Below are 25,762 nucleotides of genomic sequence, written 5' to 3' on the forward strand. Positions count from 1 at the left end.
AGAATAAACAGATGATAGATTATAGCTACATCTTTCTTACATTCAGAAAAAACAGATTCAAGTGAAAATAATTCATTTCCATTCATACCTTCGTTTCCTATAAATTAAAGCCAGCTAGTGCTAGCCTTCGTCCAGCAGATCCTGGTTTATCCTGTGCGATTCTGCCCTCAGCGTTGACTGCAAGACTGCCCCATACAGTACTGCCCCTTTGCTGTCAACGGCAGAGTGAGGGGCTGTACTCTTGTTAGGATGGTTAACGCACAGAAATCTCACGCTCATTTTATTGGTGACATATTTTAATTTGTATGCGCTTAGTAAAGTCTAGAAGCAACTAACGTTGGACCTACAATTGTCGTGTCCTCTAGTCTCTCCAATCTAGTCTCGCATTTATGAAATAACTCATCCAAAAGACTGATTTATCCGTTTCAATCTGTGTTGACCAGGGCATAAATAATCCTTGCAGACAAGGTTGAGGGCCAGGACGGCAGAATGTCGTGATAAGCGTTCACAGCCGGCGACATGCCCACTGACTCCTATTGTGCCTCCCATTGGATGATAAACAACTAAATCCACAATCAATCAAAGCTTTTCGATCAGTAATGTTGGTGCGTTTGATATATTTCTGTAAATCCGCAAAGGGTAGGTTGTAAATGCAAGCAGATTCTTGTTTTATCAATATGTATAATTTTAATATTACATTGATAAACCACCACACACAATATAAATGGCTATTCAAAAATCTCCAGTTTGTGGCTACAGAATAAGCAAGTTCTGAGTTCCATCACTCGTCAATAGTAAGGATTCACTGCCTTTATTTGTCTTACTGTGCACTGAATGTAAGTCAGACCAACTAACAATTCCATGTCATCAGTTTGTATATTAAGACTTAGATTAACCTTTAAAACAACTTTTTTAAAGAAAGTTTATAGGCGAGAATAACAATAAGATTGATACATAATAAAACATTTAGTTTCAACCCTTATATAAATGTTTTGGTTTCAAAAAGGTTGCAGCTCATGTGGGAAACCATCCACATTCCGAGTTGATCAATAACCCGTTAATGCACCACTGACGTAGGCATGTGTCTTCCTTTTTACGGCAGCATACTGTTAGGGTGGCAGCATTTGTCAACAGAGCAGAAACGTCATACCACCTCATTGCATTGTGGAACATTTTACTTCAAGTTATTCAAGTAAACTTCCATTTAATTAATTTTAAATGCACGATAATGTAATTCATGATAATTCAAAAAAATACTCCCGTAGGAATATTTTCACCATAAATGTGACCTTACACACATTTTGATATTCTACATTTGAATATGTGTATCTGCCATAGACAGGTCATTTATTCAACCACGGCAGATCCTGGACATGATAAGGTTTACTTTGGCGCCACCTACTGCAGCATAACACCAAATATCTATTTGTAATTGACCCTACATAACACATGGTGTCGCTATTATTACACCAGAACCACAGACAAAGCAGACCAACGTGTTAGAAAAATGTTTATTCTTTTACAGTAAAGCATTTAAACTCATCCCACCAGCTTGTACAGACACTCGTCCTATTCCACCATAATACTTGAGACAATGAATGAGATAAGCTAATCTTAACATGCCACAGTGTAACACAACTGACACGGGATGATGTCATGCATCGCTGTGATGAATTTCACATTAAATTATGTAACCCTTGAGCTTTATTCTCAGGCTATGTGCACTCAGGAAAAGACAAAATGATAGTGTTTATATTTACAATTCTCAAAGTTCGGCAGTTGTGATTTCATAAAGGGAAATGTAAAAAAATGCATATAAGCATAACACTGAGCAATAAAAGGCACAGTAAGTTCACCTCTGTTCATTTTCAGTGGCATTGTCAGCAGCTATAGTTTAGTAATGCTGAGTGACTCCTAATTTGCGGTCAAACATCCAAACAGTGTCAACTCTCAGAGCACAGCCGCCCCTTTTCAGAATCCGCTGTCTCTCTCCACACAGCCCACACCCACTGCGTTGTCGGGACATTTGCAGGAGCGTCCGTAAGGGGTCGCTAAACAGAGGTGAGTGCAGCCCCCGTTGTTCACAGCACAGTAGTTTTGTCCTGGAGGAAGGAAAAAACATACAAACTCTTACTAATGTGGGACATTCCGGGGACAATTGTATAAATCATAAGCCACTGTAGCAATGAACGGCAGGAAACAGTCTCTTCACTGTTTGTTCAACAGATATACACACACTTAGAGGAAACACGTAGCAAACTCCAGATGTTGGAGGCCCCCTCTCCCTCAGCTCCACATTCCCTGGCTTTACGCAGGCAGCCTTATCTAGAAGACTCCGTGGGGCCTGGTGCTGCACAGTTACATCAGTCATCCCTTCACTTCATGATGAATACTAGCTCCAGATGCCTCCTGTTGCTTTCAGAAGCTGCAGTTTTTCTTTTTTTCCAGTCCGCATTCAGAGTTCTTTACAGAGGGCAAGAAACTGGGCAGCTAGGTCCGTAAGACTAGAGGGGATGTATAATAAGGCTGACTCAAAGGTAGCCCTGATATGTAGAAGGGTCAAGCTATTTCTAGGAATGGCTCTGTATGGGACTGGGAGTGTTTTCTCAATCTGCTAGGTAAATTAAACATTTTTAAGGCTTCACATTCTAATGGGAATTCACAGGGAGTACAGGTCCCTGTTCCCAACTGGTATGTTTACCTGATGGACACTGAGCATAGGCTGTGGTGATCCCATATATCTTGGTCCGTTTCTGAGGCTGGAACTCGTCTAACTCCTTGCCGGTATGGTGGTCAACTGCAACCACGGCATCCCTGTTGTAAACACAATAAGCGCAAGAGTTTAGCAGTTTGGCTGATCCCAGCTTGAGAAATGTGAGCATCCTGCCTCCTTGTGTTTTGTTTAAAGTCTGTCAAGAATGAGTAAGGGTTAGTGTAGCTTTCTTAGCCATAACTGACATAGTTTGAGTGCCTCCCCCACCGCCACCTCTCAACCTTCTCCAACAAGGCTACAGCCTTGCAAGATCAGGGGGAGGTCCTGGGCAGGTCACTCAAAGAAATTGCAAGCAGCTGCTAGTTTTTAGGATGCTTCCTTACCCTGCATACACACCCACACACAAACAGACACCCCAACCCCCGCATTTTTGCACTGGCTAACATACAGGATCAGCCGCATGGGAAGAAAGAAAGCCCCATAGTCTTCAGAGTGGTCTGGAAGAACATCAAGAGCCGGTGCCTGAAATGTGGGGAGCTTTTTGACCTCTGACTTAACCTCTCCTTCCTCTACCTTGACAGATCTGAGTTCTTACATTGCACAGTGGACCGTGAATAAAGGCTGGATTATATCTTTCATGGTATAAATTCCAATGTCTGCTAATTTAAAAAACTGGCTAAACATTAACGACTAAATATGTGTGTAATAACATTACATTTTTATGTGGACATTAGACATAAAGCACTGTAGGATTTAATCCATTGGAATACTTAAATGAGTTTATTTTCGTTACATCTCATATGTTGTCATTGGATAAAAAGCCAAAAAAGGAAAAAAGTCAAACCTCCGCCAGTCAGTGTAGTAGATGTTCTTCCCAAAAGACGTGATGCCAAAAGGGTACAGAAGCCCCTCCATGACCTTTTTGCGGTCGCCGCGGCCTGGATGTGTGCACTCCATTTTATGTGTGCCTACAGGCGAGAGATAACTACTGATGAGAAGCCAGACATCATTTCATAGATGAGTCATCTGTCTGAAATCTACATTACCTGCGTCCGCCCAGCAGAGCAGAGAGCTCTGAGAGTCGTAAGTCAAGCCATTCGGCAGGCCGAGGTCGTCTTTAACCAGCACCCTCCGGTTGGATCCATCCATGTAAGCGGTCTCGATCTTGGGGGCATCACGGTTCCAATCGGCCCAGTAAATATTACTGTAAGGACAGGTGTGATGTCAGTTCAAACTCAACTGATTTTTAGATCAGATTTTTTTAATTACTGGTAGGTTTTAACATAACACTAATCACATCATAATGTTATTATTCTGCCTGTAAATTTTGTTTCTTTAACAGCAAAGTTGTTGCTAAGCTCCCGTGAGTTCCTGGGACTGACAATGTTGGATTCATGTTTTGATATTCACACAAACGGTAAAGCTATCAAGATGAATATTTACAAATATTTAAAGGAATAATTAAACTTTTTGGGATATATGCTTATTCGCTTTCTTGCCGTGAGTTAGATGTAAAGATCAATATCGCTCTCATATCTGTTCTTTCAATGTAAAACTACAGGCAGCAGCCGGCTAGCAAGAAAGCAAATTAGTGTAATTCCAACAATGTGTATCGCCTTATCGGAACTGACAATTGTATTTTTAAAAGTTCCTCAGCAATTGGTATCTCACTTGCAGTATGTTAACAAGCAGGTAAAGGGTAAACGTTTTATGTGAAGCAACACCCACCCATTGGGAGGGTCGGTGATAATAGCGCGAGGGTTGACGAGATCAGAGTTTATAATGATGCGACGCTGAGACCCGTCCAAAGAGGCCACCTCAATGTGGTCCCTCCCAGAGTCCGTCCAGTACATAGTTCGTCCCAAGTAGTCGATAGCGATACCCTCTGGGCTCTCCATGTCTGTTCAGAGAATACATTTTGCACATTAGTTTCTTCGTCTTATGAAAACAGCCTCCTTATTAACAACTGGCTGAAAGTGAAAGAGTGAAGATTTACCTGATCTAATGACTGCAGTGGGCTCTCCCCCCTGGATGCTGGCCTTGCTGATTGAGGGAGATGTGATTTCAGTCCAGTAGACCATTTTCTCCACACAGTCATAGGCCACTCCGATGATTACCTTCTCCTGCGGAGGGGTCAGCAAGCAACAATCTTTGAAGTTTACTTTGTGCAAACAAGAGTGGTCAGAGATAGAAACGCGGAGCAGATGTGTGTTTTGTTTTTTTACTTTAACGTCTAGACATAAATCCAAACAAAAAGAAGCCACACACCGAGCGTGAGCAAGGCTTCAGACCAGCTGCTCTGGAAATGAGCGCCACAAGAAGTGCAGATTGCAATTCCAAAGATGTCAGACTGATGTTAGTAATTAGGTTGAATGTCACCATGTGCCTCCAATAAAGTGCAAGCAGTGAATGCATGAAGCAGATGGAGAAATCAAAGCAAAGCTGGAATTCATGTGTTGTTAGCAAGTAAGGAAGCTGCTTGTGTAAGAGGAGCTGATGTTCATGCACAAATACACAAATGAGACACCCAAACATACTGTAGCTTTTAATGATTTTCTCTAGTATAATCTGATATACTAAATTTGACATTGAGCCCAAAATGAACCAAAGAGTTGCTATCCTCTTAAACCTACATTTTCACTATAAAATATTTCCTTACTCAGTGCTGCTTATTGTACAGCTTTGATCATCTAAGACTGAATCAGCATTTGTCTGTCACAAACAGACATAAAGCCAATCAAATAAAAAATGTTAATCATGTCATAACACATTTTCATTAATTTAGAGACACTTACAGGGAGATGGAGGACGGCCTTGGCATCGTCCTTTTTCATTTCATAACCTTCCAGTGGGATGTGGTCTATTCTGCCGCTCTGGGCGTACAGCAGGTGTGTTCCTTGAGGCACGGGGTGGACGTCAGGTCGAGTGGTGGGTCCAACAGGTGGTGACACACCACCATTGTCGATACCTACAACGGGAAAAAAATGCTGAAAAATCAAGCCTTGTGGAAGCTGAATTGGACCTGAATTAGTTTACCAACAGAAACGGTTTCTGGTCGACAAAATCCTCCTGTGTGTGGCTGTAGATTTTTATTTTTTTTCTAGAGTTTGTGGCCTCTCATTGGTCATGCATGTTTGGTCTTTAAATACACAGTGGGAGACACTGTGGTCCCTTGTAGTCAAGTTTTAAACACAGATGATGTACAGAGATGTACTCACACATTGGTCTGCTGCCAGGCCCAGAGCGAGTCCCAGGGATCTCCTGCCCATTTCGGTTCACGCACCAGCAGTGTCCCGTGCTGCCATGGCACTGCATGGGTTCATAGGCACCGTTCACGTCACACACGGGGGTGTACTGTCCGACAGGAGGTCGGGGGCCCCTTGCACCGATCTCCGTCCCACCCAGGAGACTGTCTCTGTGGCTCTCGCATCGTGTTTTTGTTCTCTCTGAAGAGTACAATGCAACAATGCCACAAACTTATTCATAAGCTCATTTATATCTTCTTTTGTCTCCTGCTTTAAATTCAGCTACAATAATCTTTCGTAGGACACGTCAAATTTATTTTCTATCTAGAAGAAAATAAAAGAAACAGGTTCCAGCTGGCACTAATATACTTTAGCGGGGAGACTCATTTCCAAGAACCCCTCATGCCTAAATTGGAGGAATAAACAATGCTTAGAATGGAAATGATCAGTCTTCTACTATTTTTGAGTCTGCAATTTAATCAAAGAAAGCTACTACCACAAACTGTCTGAACTCCCACGAAAGATTCACATAATAACCTTGCAGCAGCAGCAGAGGCTGAATGTTACCAGATTGGATATGAAACCCAGTCGACTGACAACGATGCTCTGTTTTGAGTAAGACGTTGAGTATGCTTGTCAAAAAGTAACGGCATTCCAGAAGACTCACCTGGAGAGCAGGAGAAGCCGTCTCCATAGTAACCTGGCCTGCACTGGCAGGTAAATGATCCCTGGGTGTTATAACACACAGCGTCCTGATGGCATCTTCCTGGCTGGCACTCGTCTATGTCTTCAGGCAGCAGAGGAGAGAGTGAGGAGAGAGAGAGAGAGAAAGAAGAATCAGTCATAAACCGTATCAAACATGTTCCGCATGTCCAATTCTGTCGTGTCCTTTTACGGTCAGGGATCTACAGTGTGATATGGGTCAGCCGGTGCCCAACAACATCAAGCAGAGGCATGGAAAGAATGGAAACTATGAAAGAGTGCTCCTGAGGACCAGCCAAAAAAACTACACGCCGACTCTGGACGGCCATCTGCTTTTCATGTTTCACTGCTCGAATGCTGCAGATGTATTTTGTAAGCAATCGCACCTCCCCCAATCCGGAGCAGATGGTTTCACAATTATAGCCGTAAAGTCCATGTGATGGATTTAAAATCTGGACTAATGGATTGGATTTTCCATTAAGCCTATTGACTAGAAATACTTCACATTATTAACATTAACATTAACATTAAATTAACATTTTCAAAACATTTCATATGATTTTGGATTAAACCACACCATGCGGGGAGCCATTGGATTCATAGATTCTTGTTTTTTGTTGATCATCATCACATGATAGGGCATTTGTAAGGAGGGAGAGTTTTCGAAACTCTCCTTGTGAGCGTAACAAAAGATGCTCTGACATTCAAGACCTGAGGATGAATTTCCAACAACATTTTCATTGCCAGAAGCTACTTTACTCACAATGTCCTTGTCATCTTATGTTTTATCTTCCTCTACGATGATTCTCTGAGTGACTTATGATTGCAAAGCTTTTTGGCATCAAACTCTGAAATCTCAGTATTCACATTTTCCTTGCAGCGTGTGCCACAGATACAATAACCGACTTTTACAGTTTAATAAAAAATCTCTTAATAATTCAATTATTAAATTAGCATTTTAAATGAACCATTAATAAACAGAAAGATCATTACATAAAACAAATAATTATTTGATCTTAATATCCTTTGTTTAAATGATAACTTAATAGTTTGATTTTAAAATGTAATGCAGTCTGGCCCATCAGAGCTGCTGATTTGTGTGTTGGATGTCATGTCATTTTTAGGCACACTGCTAACACATCTATGTAAGTCTTAAAACCTACATTGCTTAAATTTCTACAAAAATTAGCAATTGACGGGCAGTTCTGTAAGTGTAATGTTATGAATGTTATAAACGTTATAAACCGTAACATTTGAATGAAGCCCACTTTAAAGATATTCTGTAACAAAAGCATATATCCAGTATATCTCTATGCAGTACCTTGGCAGACTCTACCATCTCCTATGAACCCTGGTTGACAGGAGCAGATGTAGGATGAGCCCCCGGTGTAGCTGCACTGAGCGCGCTCAGGAATGTCACAGTTATGGGTTCCGTCTTCGCAGGCGTCCACAGGTCGATTATCCCCTGAGGAGAAGAAGAAATACTCTGATATGTGTCAAAAATCACCACACATCACATTAAACTCAAAACACTTCAAAATTTGTTGAATTTTGCTTCAATGCTTTTTTTAAATTTTTATCTTAGTAAAATTATCTGAGGAATATTTCAATATTTTGGTAAATATGGTTATTCGGTCTCTTGCAGAGAGCTAGATGAGAAGATGAGTACCACTCTCACGGTAAATATAATGCTTCTCCCAGCAGTCAGTTAGCTCAGTGTAGCATAAAGACAGAAATAAAGCGACACAGCTTGCCTATGGTTTCTGTATGGATTAAACAAACAAGATAGAACAAGTGAATTTGTGATCATTAGAGGAGCTGATAGGCAAATTTGTTAAATCTCTTCTAATTTAAGGCAAGAGAGCAAATAAACCTATTTCCATAAATGCTGTACCATTCCTTTAATATTTGTAGTTCACAGCTGACAACTCGAAAAGTGAGTAAAGAAAATTGAGGTCGGTTTAGTCTTGAACACTTTTACATGACTATTTCAAGAACTGTCCTGATGTGGTGTGATGGGTGTGTTATTTGACCCAAGCCTGATGAACACACACACACATAGACGCAATGTGGACCTAAAACCCAATCCCACTGTCTACTAGATAATCTCTGAAATTATAATGCCACTGCACCAGTCAGTTCAAAGTTGCATGTGTGTCATTATGTTAACATGTGTTTTATCTGGCTCACCCTGGCCCACTTGATACATTAATGCATTTTATTAGAAATGTGAGATTTCTAATAAAATGCGTGAGATTTCTCGTATATGTAGTTGTACCTGGCAGTGCATAAACAATACTTACCAACGCAGGTCCGGCCATCGTTGCTGAACTGATAACCTTCTTCGCATTCACAACGGAAGGTCCCAGGCTGGTTGTTGCAGATAGCGTGGGAGCTACAGATCTGAGGATTCTCTCTGCACTCGTCGATGTCTGATAGAGAGAAGAGCCAATTCTTATATGCTAATAACTGCCACCATGTTTGAGTTTCAGGCTCTGAAGTCTGGATTTGTCACATCAGTGTCCGATGGAGATCAGAGCAGAGAGCTTGATAAGGTTTCTTAATTACAAATGTTTCAAGATAGCATCTGTCTGAGAAACTTCCTTCCGCTTTCCCCTCTATGTGCCTCAGAGCTCTTCCTGTATGGTCTTGAATACAAAAGGCTCATGGTTAAGAAGAGCATGGACCGCAGTATATATGCTAACCTGGTCTGGGAGTATGGGACACTTTGTTTACCATGTGATACTCCTTCTGTTAATTGTTTAGATTGTCCAGTTCCCCAGGAAGGAAGGCTTTAGAAAGTCTGGGTTAATCAAATGATGGCTCTAAACAGATGTGGAAACTTGAAACTTGAGAGCAGTAAATACATTAATGATGAGAATATGTATTGCCACAAACAATGGAAACAAAGGTCCTTTTTTCCTGTTACATCATGTGTCATTCTTACCATAACATGTGCGGCCATCACCATTGAAGCCAGCAGCACACTCGCAGGTGAACTGATTTCCCTCTCCAGGTCGGCACACAGCGTTGGTGTCACAGCCGTGTCTTCCAGTGAAACATGGGTTCTCCTCTGGCTGCCCTCCTAGGGATTAAGGATATATTTTAGGACAATCTTACCATTATAATATCCAAAATAAGCCATAACTTTTAGTAAAACCAGCCCTTGGTCAGGATGTTATATGTTGCACTCCAGGAAGGAAGTGTGCGCTGACCAAAACAGGAAGACAAAAAATAATCTACATGACCTCACCATTGATATCCCCAATCTTGTTGCTCATGGCAAACCGGATGAGTTCATTAGCAACATTGTACATGACAAAGACTTGGTCCACGCTGAGCATCTGAGTTGGTTTCATGTCTCTCAGAGAATCGCCATGCTGGCAGCTCTGGAAGGTGATGGTCTGACGCCACTGGTACGTCCTGGTGAAAGTGGAGCCATCGGGTAAACTCACTTCGTAGTCCCGAGTGGAGGATGAAGTGATCACTGCAAGGTGTGATAGGCAGGTAGGAAGAAAGTAAATGACTCAATAGTCTTCTTAACGGTTTAGTTATGATTACAAAAGCAGAAAAAAAGGTTTGGCCAAGTACAGCAGGACAGCAGGAGAAACAAGCTGCTGACATTTTCATTAAAAACAAATTATCTGTTCAAACTGTTTCTCACAGTTGTTGCTGTACTGGTAGACCTCGGAGTAAGGGCCGATCTTCACGGTTGAGCCACGAGGCACCTCAGGGACCCGGCCTTCGAGGGTGGTGCTCACCACCATGTGGTCGTGCTCATCGATGCCTTTGAACTCCTGCCTGATGGTCAGCTTCTCATTCCCTGGCAGAAAGGTCACCTCAGCCTGCCGTGTGAACTCCCCCCCTACAGAGGACAGAGAAGAGGAGGTTAACTTTAAGACCCTGGCCCTGGATGAACTTTGGCTCACCGCCTTCTGTCACAGCTGAAGTAACGCAAAGGGGAATTCAGCTGGACAGAGTGAGTAAAACTGCAGCTGTATGGCAAACTACTTGTAGCAGCATTGACATTTCTTTACGGAGATTTAGACTTCCTGAATATTCACTTTTGTTATTTTCTGACCAAGTGAAGTATGAGAAACACACATTATCACATATTAGTTGGTGCAGTTGTTGAAAAATTTCCCTCACCAATAATACTGAAGCCATTCCTGAAGCCAGGCTGCTCCAAAGCAAACGCCCACCCAATCACACCACCAAGGGCCGACAGGGGCAGCAGTGAGGGTCCAATGGTGTCAGGGATGTCGCTGATGGCCACGTAGGAACGGCCGTCGTTTACCACAACGTATGAGTGGAGGTCATTGCTGGTGAACTCTACTGGAGTAGCGGAGTTGCCCACATACACTTTTCCATACACTTTACCATTCATCCTCTGTGGCTTTCCTGCAAAAACAAAAACAAAACCATCAAAGATAGTCACAGAGAAGAGCAACCAAACACCAGAGCTAAACACATAGATTTTCCCAGATTTTTCAAATAATTTCAGGAGTAACGTTAGTGTAATGGTCAATTATGGTACATTTCTGTACATAAGAAGTGAAATTGCAAATCTGCTAAATGATTTTGCCCAACATCTCCACATCTGCCAGCTACTTAAGAGAACAATAAACACATCAAATGCTAAATAGTTCATACACTTAGTTTTCCAACCTGGAAGTTAGAGTATTTTCAGACTAATGCTGTGAGTAGCCTATGTTGAACACCGGCTTGCCAATGAAATTCATATTTTCAACAATTCAGCTTCAGTGCAATGTTTTTTTTTTAATGCTCTTAAGTGTGATTGAATTTGTAAAAAAGCTAGCAGGCAAGGCTAAGCTGTTAAAACTGTGGCATTCCTGTAGCATTTTAAGATATGTTAGTTCCACACTAGCTAATTGCCTTTAAATTACAAGCCACCTGGATTACCTAGCTAAAATGCAATTTTACAAAATAGGAGAAGCTTTATTGGCAAACTGTCTACGGTGGACAAACAGTAGGTCACCACTATGTTCCCATGGTCCTCATTATAAGATATTGGTATGGGTTATCTTCGCAGGTCAGATTGCAAAAGAACAAAGGTAGATGGACATGTCAAATGCAGTTGAAAAATTTCTAGATGTACGTTTTAAGTTGTAGAAGATTTCCATATATTGATCCAGAGTAAAACACTTTGAACATTTGACTTAGAAAAAAACCCACAGTTTAAAATATTGGATCTTTTAAAGTTGTGTCACATAAATAGGATATTGAGCTGGAGAATATGCGACCCTGGGGACACAGATAATAACAGCATAACAGTAAGTTGTAGTCTTTTATGTTTTCTGTTTTTATAAAAACTCTAAATTCATGATGTTAGCTCTTAGAATTTGACACAAACTGTCTATTGACACATATTTGACCAAACCCACTTCTCTCCATTTTCTTGAAGCAGTAAAGAATGACAACACTCAACACACAAATTCAATCTTGTTTCAAAATAAAAAGGGGCGTTACCCTCTGCCACACACTGTATCCCATTGCCATAGAAGCCAGGTCTGCAGCTGCAGCAGTATCCACTGGAGTGGTCCTTGCAGTCAGCAAACTGGGAGCACTTATTCCTATTGTTCGCACATGTCCCCAGGTTGTATGAGAACACTGAAAACACAGAAAAACATGGTAAGAATGTGGCAGGAACGGCTAACTTATTAAGCACCTATAATTTTCCAACTTTGAAAAGCAAAGAGTATTTGAGTCTTTATCCTGTGGACTCACCATCTACATTTATATCTGTGTCGTCCACCACCAGGACTTCTTGGTTGTCAGGCTGGTGTGGCTGGTACTGAATCGGGTGGACTTCGATCTGCTCCCTCTCTGGCTCATAAGGAAGGTCCTGCACTTTCTGTCCGTTAGTATACACAGTCCTCCTTGCATCAGTGTCCTCCTCATCCCTCCCAGTGGGCGCCTCGGTGGGCAGGTCAGTGACCTCACCTGGAGCCACGTTGGAGAAATAGGGAGAAGTTCCAATCTCGTACACCCAAACACCCCGCCGGCCAGAGTTTGTCTCTCTATAAGGAGAGAAAATGATTTTTACAGTCACTGTTCTTGAAACATTATACAAACAGCAACACTAGTCAGGAAATTGTTATTCATGCAGTCGGTTGACTTACTCTGCTAAAGCTCTGATGGATGCCTCGTCATCAGTGGTGGTGCGGTAGTAAGGCCCCTGTCTGGAGAACAGGAAACCCTGGACCAAACCCTTACTGAAGCCAGCGTGCAGGACCACACTGCTGTCTTGTACAGGCGTGGAGGAAAACTGCATGCCATCCCTTGCATACAGGACAATAGCGTACGATGCAGTCTCCAGGGACGCAATAACCATCTGGAAGGTGTTTCTCTGCGTGATAAAACAATAGAGAGTACGTAAATGACAAGTTGCACCACAGATCACTTGAATTACCGTGTGATACTCACCTTCTTGTCAATGCCATCTCCTCTGCTCGGAGGTTCATGGGTGGCGACATTAACCCAGGTGATCACCACAGCATGGGTGGGATTGACTTCGTCATCCTCTGGGAAGGCACCGTTTATGTACCGGGCAGCCCTTGTTAGAACATCAGGACTGGAGTCTTGACGGAAGAAAACCTTCCCCACACCATCACTTGTGTCCAGGTCTCCTTGCAGAGCTGCAATCATGCCGAATTTTGGGGGCATATTGCCAAGATATGTGGACTCGCTTGTTGGCTCTGCTGTGGCAATGAAACCGTTGGTGTTGATCTGAAATTAAAAGCTCACGTTGTTAACGGGGATAACAAGGAATTAGATGACTGTGACACTGTATGGCCGTCTTAATGGTAACTAGGATAACAACACATGAAGAACTGTTTCACATCAGAGGTGAACCCGGTCCAGTCTGACCCACTTTGATCTTTATTCTACACTCATTAGACTAATGATCCGAGTCAGCTGCCGTGTCCTACAAAAGCCCTAATGAGCAAACAAGATGCCATTTAACACATATTTCACACACTTAAGGTTTAACATAAACACATGAAGGGCTTGTAAATAAAGAAAAGTTGGGTTCATGTCAAAAACACACACACACTGCACATGGGGCTCCTTTCCAGTGCAAAACAAGCACCATTGCTGGCCGAGACCAAACTGTTTCCTGTCCCTGTCCCTTGGCGCGCAGCCCCAGAAAGGCCAAAGATTGCACACTAATCTTCATTACAGAAACTTCCTGTCAAAATGGAAGATAGAGCTGGGAAATTGATCAGTGAGTCTGATCCAGCAGACATGGTGCAGAGAGAGATTTTTAAGTTCCGTGGATACCCTCGTAGGGGCTTTTTGGGATATGAATCACACTCAAAAGGAGACAATAAAACCTTCTAATGATTGGAGACTATTTTTTTCATAACCATGTCTGGTTTTAAAGGCATTAGTGTTCCCCTGTAGGGCATAGACAGTTCAGGGCCTGTCATATGTAAAAAACTAAAATCTTCAGGCCATCTTGACTGCAGTAGAGAAATATGTTGGTGGTTAGTGATGTTGGGATAACCTTAAAGTAGTCAGCTGTCGGGAAACCCCCTGGACTGATTGTGATAATAAGGATTTAATATTTACTCTCAACCACAGGCTCATGTGTTCACCACAACGTCTTGCCTCTGCTCATATCCTCTAATAGATCTACTCCTTGGGTGCTATTGGACATGTAACGGATCCATTGGACAAATTGAAATTCACTGTTCAAAGATGTTGTTATCAAAACAGAAATCATGACTTCTGCTTCATCAAGTATAGGCCAAACTGACTTTGTTAGAAAATAAAAAAAACACAAAGCTTAGGCAATGTTAAGTTCCGGCCTTTCAAAAGAAAAACCTTTTGTATATAATTCTTCCTCTCTGATAAAATATCATCCACATGCAGCACAATTAAAACAGAGATGCAGCACTTTATTTGAACAGGAGAAGAGTTTGTCCGTTCAATACAATGGTGCAGCTTTCAGCTAAATGTTGCTGAGTTTTTCAAGTAATTTAAAAGCTCTACATTGTTACTGAAAACAGCAATGATAATCACATGAATCCTTAAGAACGAATTAGGTAACAGACTAACCTCCAAAGTCACTATTTTGCACAGTTTACGATCTAGATATTGCAGGATGTCAATATTTTAAACATAGATATATGATTCCAAAGATCATTCCTTAGTTATAAGAGATACTCACAGTAATGTGACATGGGCATGCTTGGGTTGGATTGTAAAAACAGGTACTCTGGTCATTGTGTCAACGGTAAAATGATTATCTCAGGGGAAGCCGTAACCACAAGATACAGTAGCCTCAGTGATGAGTAAATCAATATTAACAAATATTCCAAAAAATACTCCCCCAACCCCTTTCACCCTACCTACCCGGGTTTTCTACGCTATGCGCAATTGGGCAAGATCGTTGGACAGTCCACCCCATACCTATAACTCCCACGCGTTTGTGTTAAAAAATGACAATGCTGGAGTACCAAGTTGTGGTTTGACTTACGAAGAGGCTGTCGAAAGTGCCATCATGAAACAACACTGGCTTGTCCAGTTCAAGTCGGTGCGTCTGGTCATTCCCTGCTTCCAGTAACTGGTCCCTTGCGCTTGGACCGAAGGGGAAAAGTTCTCCCCGCGTTACGCTCTGCACCGACGCCACGAATCCGAGAAAACTCGCACAGACGAGCCATCCTTGCTCCTGCCAGCCCATTTTTTCGTGTTTCAGGAGCAGTTGAGCAGTCCTGTGGTTTGTCCGGGCCAGGTTATGGGTGAGTGACGCACAGGCTCAACGGAAGAAAGTTCAGTCAAAGTTTCGCCAAACGTTGGGCGGAGTTGAATTGAGAGGGGCTCTGAGAGCTGCTGCTTTCATTAAACCAGCAACACGGGAGAGAGGAATGAGAGGTGGCCTGTACTTTGACTTTTCATGCTGTTTAAACAAATCCCTGAAGTGATGTGGTAATGACTATAGGCTCTGGGTCAGTTTATTGACATCTGTAGTGATGGTTTTCAGCCCACTTCGAGAAAACGAAACATTGCAGTTATAAAGGTTGGTTGAGGACAGAAGTAGCCACTGAGGTCAGTTTCATATCACATCACTTGATTTAAGCCCTGACTTGCAGATCATTGTTTTAGTATTGCCAAAACAGAAGAGAGCCGGCATCAGTGCTTGGATGATAAGTTACTATAAAACACAGGAGCCACTGTGTGGGAGGTCCAAGTGTCTCCAGAGGGACAACACTGGACTGTATTAGAAGGTTTGGACACGGGCCAAGGGGCCATCAGAGCATAGACATCAGAGCATGGACCAGTTACCAGCAACAGAGCCCAATGGCCGTTTTGATTGAAGCATTATGTAAAGGACAATATCAAAGAGCACTGTACCATACGCTAATCATTTGAGGCATCCCGCTGTGGCTATCAGACTGGACTCCAGCTGGGATAATGAGGGGCATGCTGGTAAAAATGGTTCTGTTTCTGCCCTGCTAATGGATGCTCAGTCATCCATCCAACACTTTAGTCCACTCATCTGAGCAACTGTTGGCCACATGGCCATGACATTTTAATATGGGTATTCACCTCTGACCTTTGGTTTGGCGCTAACGTCAGCCGAAAAATAGCTTTTGCCAACACTTGTACCAAAAAACTTGCTTTAAAAACACATTACTTCTAAATGAAGGACAATATTCCCACTGGATTGAGGTTGGACAATTGTGATCCCCATATGAGAACTAATAATAATATTTTCGGTGACCCCCTGACCTTTTCCAATGTCCTATGTGTCCACTACCTGACCAAGATTTGATTTCACAAGAGATATCAAAACCAAAAGTATAAAATGTGTATCATGTGTGTATCATCAATCTTACACATAACATTATGTGTAAGATTGCCAAAGTGCCCCTTTAAAGGTGTGAGAATGAAAATTCACATTATTTTATTGCAAAAAATTAAGTTTATTTTTGATGATTTTTCTCATATTTGCCTTTTGAAGTGGTGGATATTTTCACCTCCAGCCTCTTAAAACTTTTTTTGTTGTGTTCTAAAGTGAAAAATTCTAAATGATTATTGTCAAACAGCTTATATCTCATGTCCAGGCTGAGGACCTAACTTGTGATGAAGGGTCCTCAGTGGACATTGGTTAGTTTTAAGGGTTCACAAGGCAAATAGTTTATGAACCACGGAGGATGAGAGTTTTGTGTACATTTTTGTGGAGCTACTCTCTTGCACCACCCTCAGGTCTAAATAAATACTCACTATATTGCTGTGAAACTTACTGGGTGCATTTACATTATTTTCTACAGTACCCTCAGGGCAAACCTTTCATTTTTAGCCTGTCTACTAGAAGGGCCTAAAGATGAGCTTTTCAGCAACAAAGGCTGAAATCAGAAGTAATCTGAAGACATTTAAATATAAACCAGTTCATTTTTTAAAAGATAATTTTAAGATACCACACAGAAACATGCATCTGGATTCCGTTGACAGATTTTAAATACTAAGCTGGATACCATAGTATTTTGGAAAGAGACTATTCCTAAGAGAATTAAACATTAAATATGTATTTCCGTTGTTTTGCTTTCTTTTTAATTGCCTCATCTGTTTCCCAGCCTTTCTAACTTTATACTGTTGAAAGGTGCCACCTTCTGGTCATTTGTCAAAATTTTGCATTTGTGGTTTCTGAAAATATTCTCCTGAGAATACAAAGGTTTATAGAGATTAATGAAAAATGGATATACATAGAGTAGGAACATCAACACCATAGATGTATATGAATTTATTTATTTTATTATTCAACAAAATATAGCAAAAATATTTTTTCAAGGATGTTGAAAAGCGAGTGGACAATTAGTTTGAAATGTTATCAGCACAGGAAACAGATTCGTGATGACTGCAGGACTTGCCAGCAGTGCTTCTATGCATGAAACGAACCATAGTTCCCCCAATAGCAATACTTGTCTTCATATAAATATAGTACCTGATAGATGGTGAGGCACATAGGGCCCATGTTTGACACTCATCGGCTGATGGGATATTTTCCTTGGGGCCGGTGATGTTTTTGAATGAGTGTGTTTTCTCTGAGCGTGTTGCCTGGGAACCAGCAGTGGACTTGGATCTGATCAGCTTGATAATCAGACTGAAGTGCCATTTTCGTCGCCACTTTATTATTTTTTCTTTTCAATTCACAGACAAAGCCGTATAAGTGGGCGCTTTAAAGTGCTGGAGCCATGCTTAAACAAGGCATTAAATGTTTTGTATATTTTTGCAATTTTGGCTAAGTATTTTTGCTTCCATATCTAAAAGGCTCTCAGCTCGGTCTCTGCCATTATTAAATAGTGTGTGTTTACAAAAAAATTAAAAAGCAGTACTCATTGATGCAATTTAATTAATTTTGACCATACTATACATTAGAGGCCAACTTTTTGAGGGACTTTTAATAATGTAGCTATACATAGAGGGAAGAGCTGTAGCTGACAGGGTGGTGGACTCCCTGTGTGCAAAAAGATTAACGTTCACAGCAGTCAAAGGTGAGCTGGAGTAACCTCCATCCTTGGCCTTCCTCATGTTCACATGCCCCAGTCCTGTGAAACAAAAAACAAAAAAACAGCAACTACTAACCATAACAAGCTTCAATGAGGTTTGAGTGCAGATAAGACTTCTTCTCGGCTCATAAACCAAATTATGCTTCTCTTAACAGACCTGAAGTACTCTTGAAATCCTCTGAATTTATACATTGAGATCAGTTTATTTTGTTAATGCGGAGAAGTACTCACTGCTACAACTGGAAGAGCTTTCTAAAGTCCAAGAAAACAACCCTGGTGTTTTCTAAGTAGAGAGGGTCTAATTAAAAATGCTGCTGATTTGAATTTGTAGGATCCAGTATTTTTGGAGCTTATTCGGGACAAAAAGTCTGAATGCGTTGACTTCTGCTTCACTAATTTGACCGTTATTTGACCATTTAACGTCATGTCAAGGCTGTTTCACAAACTGGGCAAAGCGGGCCACTTCCCCAAGGTCCCAGGCTGCCCCTTGTTCTGGTCTCTGCTCAGGCAGACCATGCTCGCTCCTTCTCACCAAACATTGACCCTCAGGACTCCAGGTTCACTTTCTGGCAATAACATTATGATAATTAGATTAATTGTTCAGTTAAAAATGTAATACAGTAATAAAAAGCTATGGTCCAACTTTAATGTATACAATTTGATGATTAGGGATATTTTATTAATTAATACGCGTGAAGATTTTACAAACACTTCTGGTTGATTTTATCTATAGGTTATTCCTTTTTTTTTAAGCTTTTATATGATAGTTTACAGTGAAGCCAGATGAAGAGAACTAAGGACATTCCGACCACACACAACTCCAATTATAATTTCACTTTGCAGTTACCAATATAATATAATTAATAATAATATAGGACACTTTTTTTTTTATTTAACACTGTAACTCTTTCTTTCACAGCAATATCTGCTACAGTACATGCTATCTGAAGGGATTTTAGTGTTATGATTCATTTCCCAATTGAAAGTATCTACTGTTTTCCTGTAGGCCTACGCATACAGTTCGTGAATACGTTGTATAGATTGACTATTAACTCACCAGTGTTGAATAATGATGATGATTTTTTGGATGTGATATATTTTTTCATGCACCTTGTTAAAAATGAAAGTAAATCTGAGACGCTCTCTTGGGATCGGAGCAGCGGTGGGAAGCCCCATCATCACAAGGTTAAAGGTACAGTACCGTGCGTCAGCTGATGCGTAGCGTCACGTAACGTAACGGGCTGGTCCTCCTCTCCTCGGCGCTGGGCTCCGGGCTGCAGGCGGCTCTCTGCAGCTTCCTGCCCGCCGTCGTTGCTGACAAACCCCCTCATTCTCATCACTGATCATGTGCCTCGCTCTCTCGCTGTCTGTGGCTCCGCAGCAGGAAGTTAGCCTTGTTTTCTCCCCCATGCTTTTATTTTCTCCCTCCACTTGACAGCCACATTCAAAAGACATTTAATACTTCGACTTCTTTTTTTTTTTTTTTTTCTTTTTTTTTTAAAAAATAATCTATCTTATTTGTTTCGCTGCGGCTCTCACCTCTCCTCTGCGGGCCGCCAGGTACACCGCCCCGCTCCGCTCCGCTCCTGCCCCGGCCGAGGGACAGCAGGTTTTTATGGAGGCCCCGCTGGAGGAGAAGGAGCCTACGCCGATGGACAAGTCTCCGCCTCTGCCTACCCTGAGCCCGGCCGTGCCTCCCTTCGTCACCCTTGGCCTGACGGTGGTCTACACCGTCTTCTACTCGCTCCTCTTCATCTTCATCTACGTGCAGCTCTGGCTGATCCTGCGGTACCGACACAAGCGCTTCAGCTACCAGACCGCGTTCCTGTCGCTGTGTCTGCTGTGGTCGGCCCTGCGCACCGTGCTCTTCTCCTTCTACTTCAAGAACTTTGTCACGGCCAACACCTTGGGGCCGTTTCCCTTCTGGCTGCTGTACTGCTTCCCCGTCTGCCTCCAGTTCTTCACGCTCAGCCTCATGAACCTCTACCTTGCACAGGTGAGTCACAGGCATGATAACAATCACAAGGTTTAGTGTAGTGACAGCAGTGGGTCACTTATCTGCACATCTGTTTTGATTATTTAGTCCTAAAGAAATTGGATTTACTCAAACATGTACTTTGGTTATTGCTGCTTCATCTGGATGTTTGACCTTCACTGTGCAGTGATGTGTGTGCAGAGTGAGACACAGGAGGAGGGAGGGTTTCTCACCTTAAATCGTTGGAGTTGGAACCTAGAGCAGGATTACACTAGTTTGGAAGTCAATATGCAATTTATACGTGTTTGTGGAAACCTGAAACCTCCATTACACTGTACAATGAGACAGGACATGTCATTGAAATAGGAGACCCTTGTATCCAGCATTTCAACTTTTGAAATATTTGCATATTCATGTATTCTGGATTTTTCACAAGGCCAAGAAGTTTTTAGACATAAATTATTATTCCAGGGTGTTTTTAATATTTCATAAAACTGGTCTGAAGGGGTTCTTTTAACATACACTGCCCTCATGGGAACTAGTGCCTGAAACCAAAATATAAAATGGCTCCTGGTACAAACCTGAAATTGAACAGAATACGCTCATTTAGAGATAGATACATTAAAAACCATTAGACTAGGACTGAGACTTTTGTTTAATTTTATATTAAAACAATATAAGGACTAGTTTATAACTAATGATTATTTCCTGCTATTGATTCTTCTTTATATATTTTTACTTTACTATATATAATTATATTATTCACAAGCTTGCTTATCTCAATGTGGTGCTTTCAAATGTCAGATTTTTTTCCCAACAACAGTTCATGTTTTTCTAACAACCAGCAATTGTTTTACATTTTTGGACTGGGAAAGGAACACCGGGTTATCACAATTCATTGTCTGTTAATCAACTAAACCATTTCAGCTCTAAATGTGAATACATAAAATCATATTTACATATTTAGGTATGTATTGAATTATATAATGATCAACTTTATGTTCTGAGTATTTAACTGTATTTCCATTCCTTTGCTTTACAGGAATAAAAAGGATTAAAACAAAAACATTTAACTACAATTTTAGTGGCTTTTTAATCAAAAGTTTGCTTTTAATCAGAATTTTGAACATGAAGAATTAATCAAATCAATATACAATACGATAAAGAAATCAACACCAAATTATTGTTCAGGCCTTCCTGCTGCAGTGAATACATCTGATGTGACGCTCTAATAGTCACTAATATTAACAGCATCTGACCCTATTATAGGACTGTCCACTAAACATTACCTGTTGCTACACTCTCAATCAGATCAGCTACAAGCAATGCAGAGAATCATTGCTTCATCTGGTTACTAAATCCAAATATTAAATAATAGCTTCTACTGCCTCTACCTCAAGCTTATTTTTGGCGTAATCCTTATGTGCCGATTTGAGTCACAGTGGTGAGTTGAGAGTGAGACGGCACAAAGCATTAGAGTAAGCACATGTGACCCTGTGCTGTGCGAACTCTGTGTATCCAATGTTCAAAACTCTGCTGATTTTAACTGCAAGGTTCCTGTTTCAGAAGAACAGGTCTTGTTTTTTCTCAGAGCCAGAATACAGAAGTGAAAGTAAGCTGCCCAAATAGCATGACGCATTAACTTTTTTTACAGGTTGTTTTCAAGGCAAAGTCGAAATATGCACCAGAGCTTTTGAGATACAGGTAAGCTCAGACCCTGATTCAATCAGCCATTTACCATTGAATTATGTTTGTCTGTGATTTTTGGCCAAGAAAAAAAAACACATCTTGGCTAAAGTACTTAAAAAGCAACTTTTGAGGTTAATGATATTTTTGCTGATCCCCAGGCTGCCGCTGTACCTGCTCTTCCTGTTCATAAGCCTGGTGTTCCTAGTAGTGAACTTAGTGTGTGCCCTGCTGGTGAGGATGTCCTCTGCAGAAGCCCAAACCGTCGTGCTAGTGAGGGTTACCATCAACGACACGCTGTTTGTCCTGTGTGCCGTCTCCCTCTCCTTGTGTCTTTACAAGGTCGCTAAGATGTCGCTGGCCAACATTTACCTGGAATCCAAAGTAAGAAATACATCCCTGTCCTGTGTGGCGGTGAAGGGAACATTTAGGGGAAAAAAGTAAAAAATAAATATGAGTAGTTGTAGTTACATCCTCTGGGATCGATGGAATAAAAGCGGCCTGTGTTTTGTTTGACAGTGATTTGTGTGTTGTGTATTGGGCACTGCTTATAGCAACCTTGTGTGAAGATGCACCACTTCACATAATTTATGCTTTGTACATAGTGATTGTTTCCTAGCAACTCAGTATCGTTCTTGTGACAGACTGGTTGTACTTCACAAGCCAGCGAAAATGATAAGTGGCGCCTGAAATTCAAAATGTATCACAACTATTCTAACCTTCAGTTTCCCTGTATTTTTATATGAATTCATAAAATATTTGCTAAGTTCTATAAAGATAATGATTTCTTATCAACTCATTCCCTGTGCAGGGGACGTCAGTGTGTCAGGTGACGGTTATAGGAGCCATCGTCATCCTCCTTTACTCTTCCAGGGCCTGCTACAATCTGGTCGTCCTGGGACTCTCAAACAAGAAAATCAACTCTTTTGACTACGACTGGTACAACGTTTCAGACCAGGTGAACCGCCAGAGGTCAAAATGCTTTTTGATTAATGACTTCATGTGAAGAGAACAAACTTTTTTCAGACTTATCTATGCGAGTCATGGTTGTAATGGGAGAAAGCTGAAAGAATCCTTTTTCTGGTTTTTGTCCTTATTGGTCGTTGTTACAGCTGCCTTCTGAATCACTAGAAAGGCATCCTTCGCTGACATTTTCAAGCATAATTTAAAAACACATCTATTTCGCCGAGCCTTTCTTTTTTAACAGTACTTTATGTGCGCTTTACACAGTCCCACATCTGTCTTTTAAATGATCTTTTATGTATTTAAACACTTTTATATCTATACATTTCTTAATTATTTATTTAATAATTTCTCATTTTAAATGTAAAAGCTTTTCCAGTCTTTATTCATCTGTTGAAATTTTTTTATTGCGCTAAAAATGTGCAAAAAGCATTCTCTGTATAAGTAAGTTTTTCTTTTTTTCTTTATTTTATTTTATTTTCTAAATGTGCAGCACTTTCAGCTGCATAGTATGTATGAAATGTGTTCTATAAATAAAGTTTATTTTTATTATTAATATTATATATAAAGGAGTGGGCTGTTTCAATAGTGAACGTGTTATGTTTTGTGTTTTCAGGCAGACTTACGGTCGACTCTGGGCGATGCTGGCTACATCGTCTTTGGAGTGATCTTGTTCGTATGGGAGCTGCTCCCCACCTCTCTCATGGTTTACTTCTTCAGAGTTCGGCAACCAGACCTAGACAGGGTGAGCCAGCGAACGCCCATCAGCCATGTGTTTTTAAACCTGGGGGGGTCCTGAATCCTCCCAGGGGTCACGAGATGAATCTGAGGGGGTCACAAGATTGTTTATAGGAGAGCAGATAAATCATACAGTAGTTCGACTCCAGAATGTGCCTGAATACAGTGAAATACAGTCTTAAGGTTTTATAACGTAAGACTACGATATCTTACCTTTATTGTGTTCTACTTGTGCGGCGTGTCCTGCAGAGTGGGTCTGGGCTTCCCGGTCACGCCTTCTCCTCCAGGGCTTATTTCTTTGACAACCCACGGCGTTATGACAGTGACGATGACCTGGCATGGAGTGTCATGCCTCAGAACATCCAAGCCAGGTAAACCAAAAAAAAACAACCCCAAAAAAAACACCACAATCTAGACACCAAATTACTGTTCATGAAGGAGGAACAAGATGTCAGATGGTGTTGTTTCATTTGATTCTCCAGTCTGGCCGCTGACAGTTACGATTGGGGGAGCCAGAGCAGCAGCAGCATCGGCGCCGCCTACATGGAAGGAGACGACAGTTACCACCTCCCCCCTCCTCCAGAGGAGCTCAGCCATTACTGACCGGAGTTCACGGCGACTCCCGCCGAACTCATAGCTTTGTTCTCTTATTTGTATATTTTTGCACAGACTCTCTTAGTGACAGAGGCACATGGGGCAGAAAGTCACCCCCTACTTGATACATCCAGTCTTATATTTTGTCTAGAGAAGAAGAACTAACAGACTTTTCTACCAGTATATGAAGGTCCACTGATGGGACATTCATTTTTGCACACTCCTTGTACAAAGTGATCTAATTTTAAACTGCTTTTAAACCTTTTCATTGTATAGTTTATATTGAATACTGCTTAATATATTTCCTTACTTTTGTAATATGAGCTCTATTACTATTTTTATGTACTGTGATCTTTTTCATACATATTTGTTTACATAGAGGGGATATTCATTTAATTCAGAATAAAACAGTAAATGTTGAGACAGATGCAGTTCATTTCTAATAATACACCAACACTTTAGTGATGAATTGACAGTAGGCTGTTCATGCTTTCCTTAAAATATATATTTTTTGTGATCCTTATTTTTTCCCACTAAACCTTTAGCACAACCTTAGAAGCACTGTGACAAATACATCTTTGAATCCCAGGTTTACATAACACTATTTAATATTAATAATAATAATCAAGCTTTTATTAGTCCCACAATGGGGAAATTACAATTCTCTGCATTTAACCCATCCCGGAGGAGCAGTGGGCTGCTAAAAACTGTGGCTCAGAGTTGGACATTAAAAGATCAAATCTCCTTCTGATAAAGGACATTCTTTTAGGATTTGTCGCAGAACAAAAAGACCAGCAGGCCGGACATGTTTTGCACTTTTTCAAAAATGTGCATTTTAAAAGCACTAAATACAGTATGTACCCATGAACTTAACATAAGACAACACTTTGAAATTTAGAAAGTGATTTATTGTCCATTGAGGCTTAAGTTAAGTCATTGTCTTGGAAAAGGTCTGCATTGGTTTTAAAACGTTACAGATTAGATGAGGGACTCATTTTATTAGAGCCCTGATTTGTTTCGTCATCTAACGCATAAAGTTTAAATATAAAGCCATTGATAAATGAAATGAAAGGCTGAAACAAATAGGCAACTCTGGTACATAGTGCAGGACATTAAATAACCGTAGGAAACAAATCAGATTAAAAGCCATTCATACAATAATTTACTGGTTGATAGCGTAATTTACCACTTGATCAATATACTTAAATTATAATGGTAATTTTGATATTTGAATCACATTTTCAGGTTTAGTGATACTCACTGACATGCTGTAGTTTTCAGAGCAATAAAAGCAACTTTACAGATAATATTGATTATTTATGGAACGGGGAGTTAAATTTGCTGATGGTTAAATATGTTTTTCCTCTTACTTGTCAGTGTGAAGAACTTTATTTCCATCATAGGTAATCATATTAATTCTGGGGTCCAGAAAGTCAGACAAAGTAGGAGTATACACTGCAGGCCTGCAGAGGGCAGCATTAAACCGCATGTAGTGCAAGCAGGACAGCATGAGAGGCAGTCATCCTGATGTCGGATCTATGTTGCTCCTTAAATCTGTGCTATTTTTGTTTTGTTTTATTTAGAAACAGTAGGAGGAACAACACCACAG

At 41.0% G+C, this 25,762-nt stretch overlaps 2 protein-coding genes across 2 annotated transcripts; one reads left to right on the forward strand and one right to left on the reverse strand.

The window, feature by feature from the left end:
* Positions 1 to 1,497: 1,497 nt before the first annotated feature.
* On the reverse strand, positions 1,498 to 15,501 carry nid1a (nidogen 1a). Its single transcript, XM_054600321.1, has 20 exons — positions 15,167 to 15,501; positions 13,108 to 13,410; positions 12,804 to 13,030; positions 12,409 to 12,701; positions 12,151 to 12,291; positions 10,810 to 11,061; positions 10,325 to 10,525; positions 9,914 to 10,147; positions 9,608 to 9,745; positions 8,964 to 9,092; positions 7,982 to 8,125; positions 6,626 to 6,745; positions 5,932 to 6,159; positions 5,509 to 5,681; positions 4,710 to 4,836; positions 4,442 to 4,613; positions 3,760 to 3,917; positions 3,558 to 3,681; positions 2,702 to 2,814; positions 1,498 to 2,102 (listed from the first exon to the last, which is right to left on the reverse strand). Exons 1-20 carry the CDS (start codon positions 15,368 to 15,370, stop codon positions 1,972 to 1,974), a joined length of 3,612 nt encoding a protein of 1,203 aa, XP_054456296.1. The 5' UTR covers positions 15,371 to 15,501; the 3' UTR covers positions 1,498 to 1,971.
* A 4,204-nt stretch (positions 15,502 to 19,705) lies between these two features.
* Positions 19,706 to 24,562, forward strand: gpr137ba (G protein-coupled receptor 137Ba). Its single transcript, XM_054600403.1, has 7 exons — positions 19,706 to 20,193; positions 21,827 to 21,876; positions 22,020 to 22,242; positions 22,670 to 22,816; positions 23,438 to 23,566; positions 23,809 to 23,930; positions 24,042 to 24,562. The coding sequence occupies exons 1-7, from the start codon at positions 19,813 to 19,815 to the stop codon at positions 24,160 to 24,162; spliced, it is 1,173 nt and encodes a 390-aa protein (XP_054456378.1). The 5' UTR covers positions 19,706 to 19,812; the 3' UTR covers positions 24,163 to 24,562.
* Positions 24,563 to 25,762: the final 1,200 nt, after the last annotated feature.

This window comes from Anoplopoma fimbria, chromosome 6, assembly GCF_027596085.1.
Source record: "Anoplopoma fimbria isolate UVic2021 breed Golden Eagle Sablefish chromosome 6, Afim_UVic_2022, whole genome shotgun sequence".
In the NCBI taxonomy this organism is placed as follows: Eukaryota; Metazoa; Chordata; class Actinopteri; order Perciformes; family Anoplopomatidae; genus Anoplopoma; species Anoplopoma fimbria.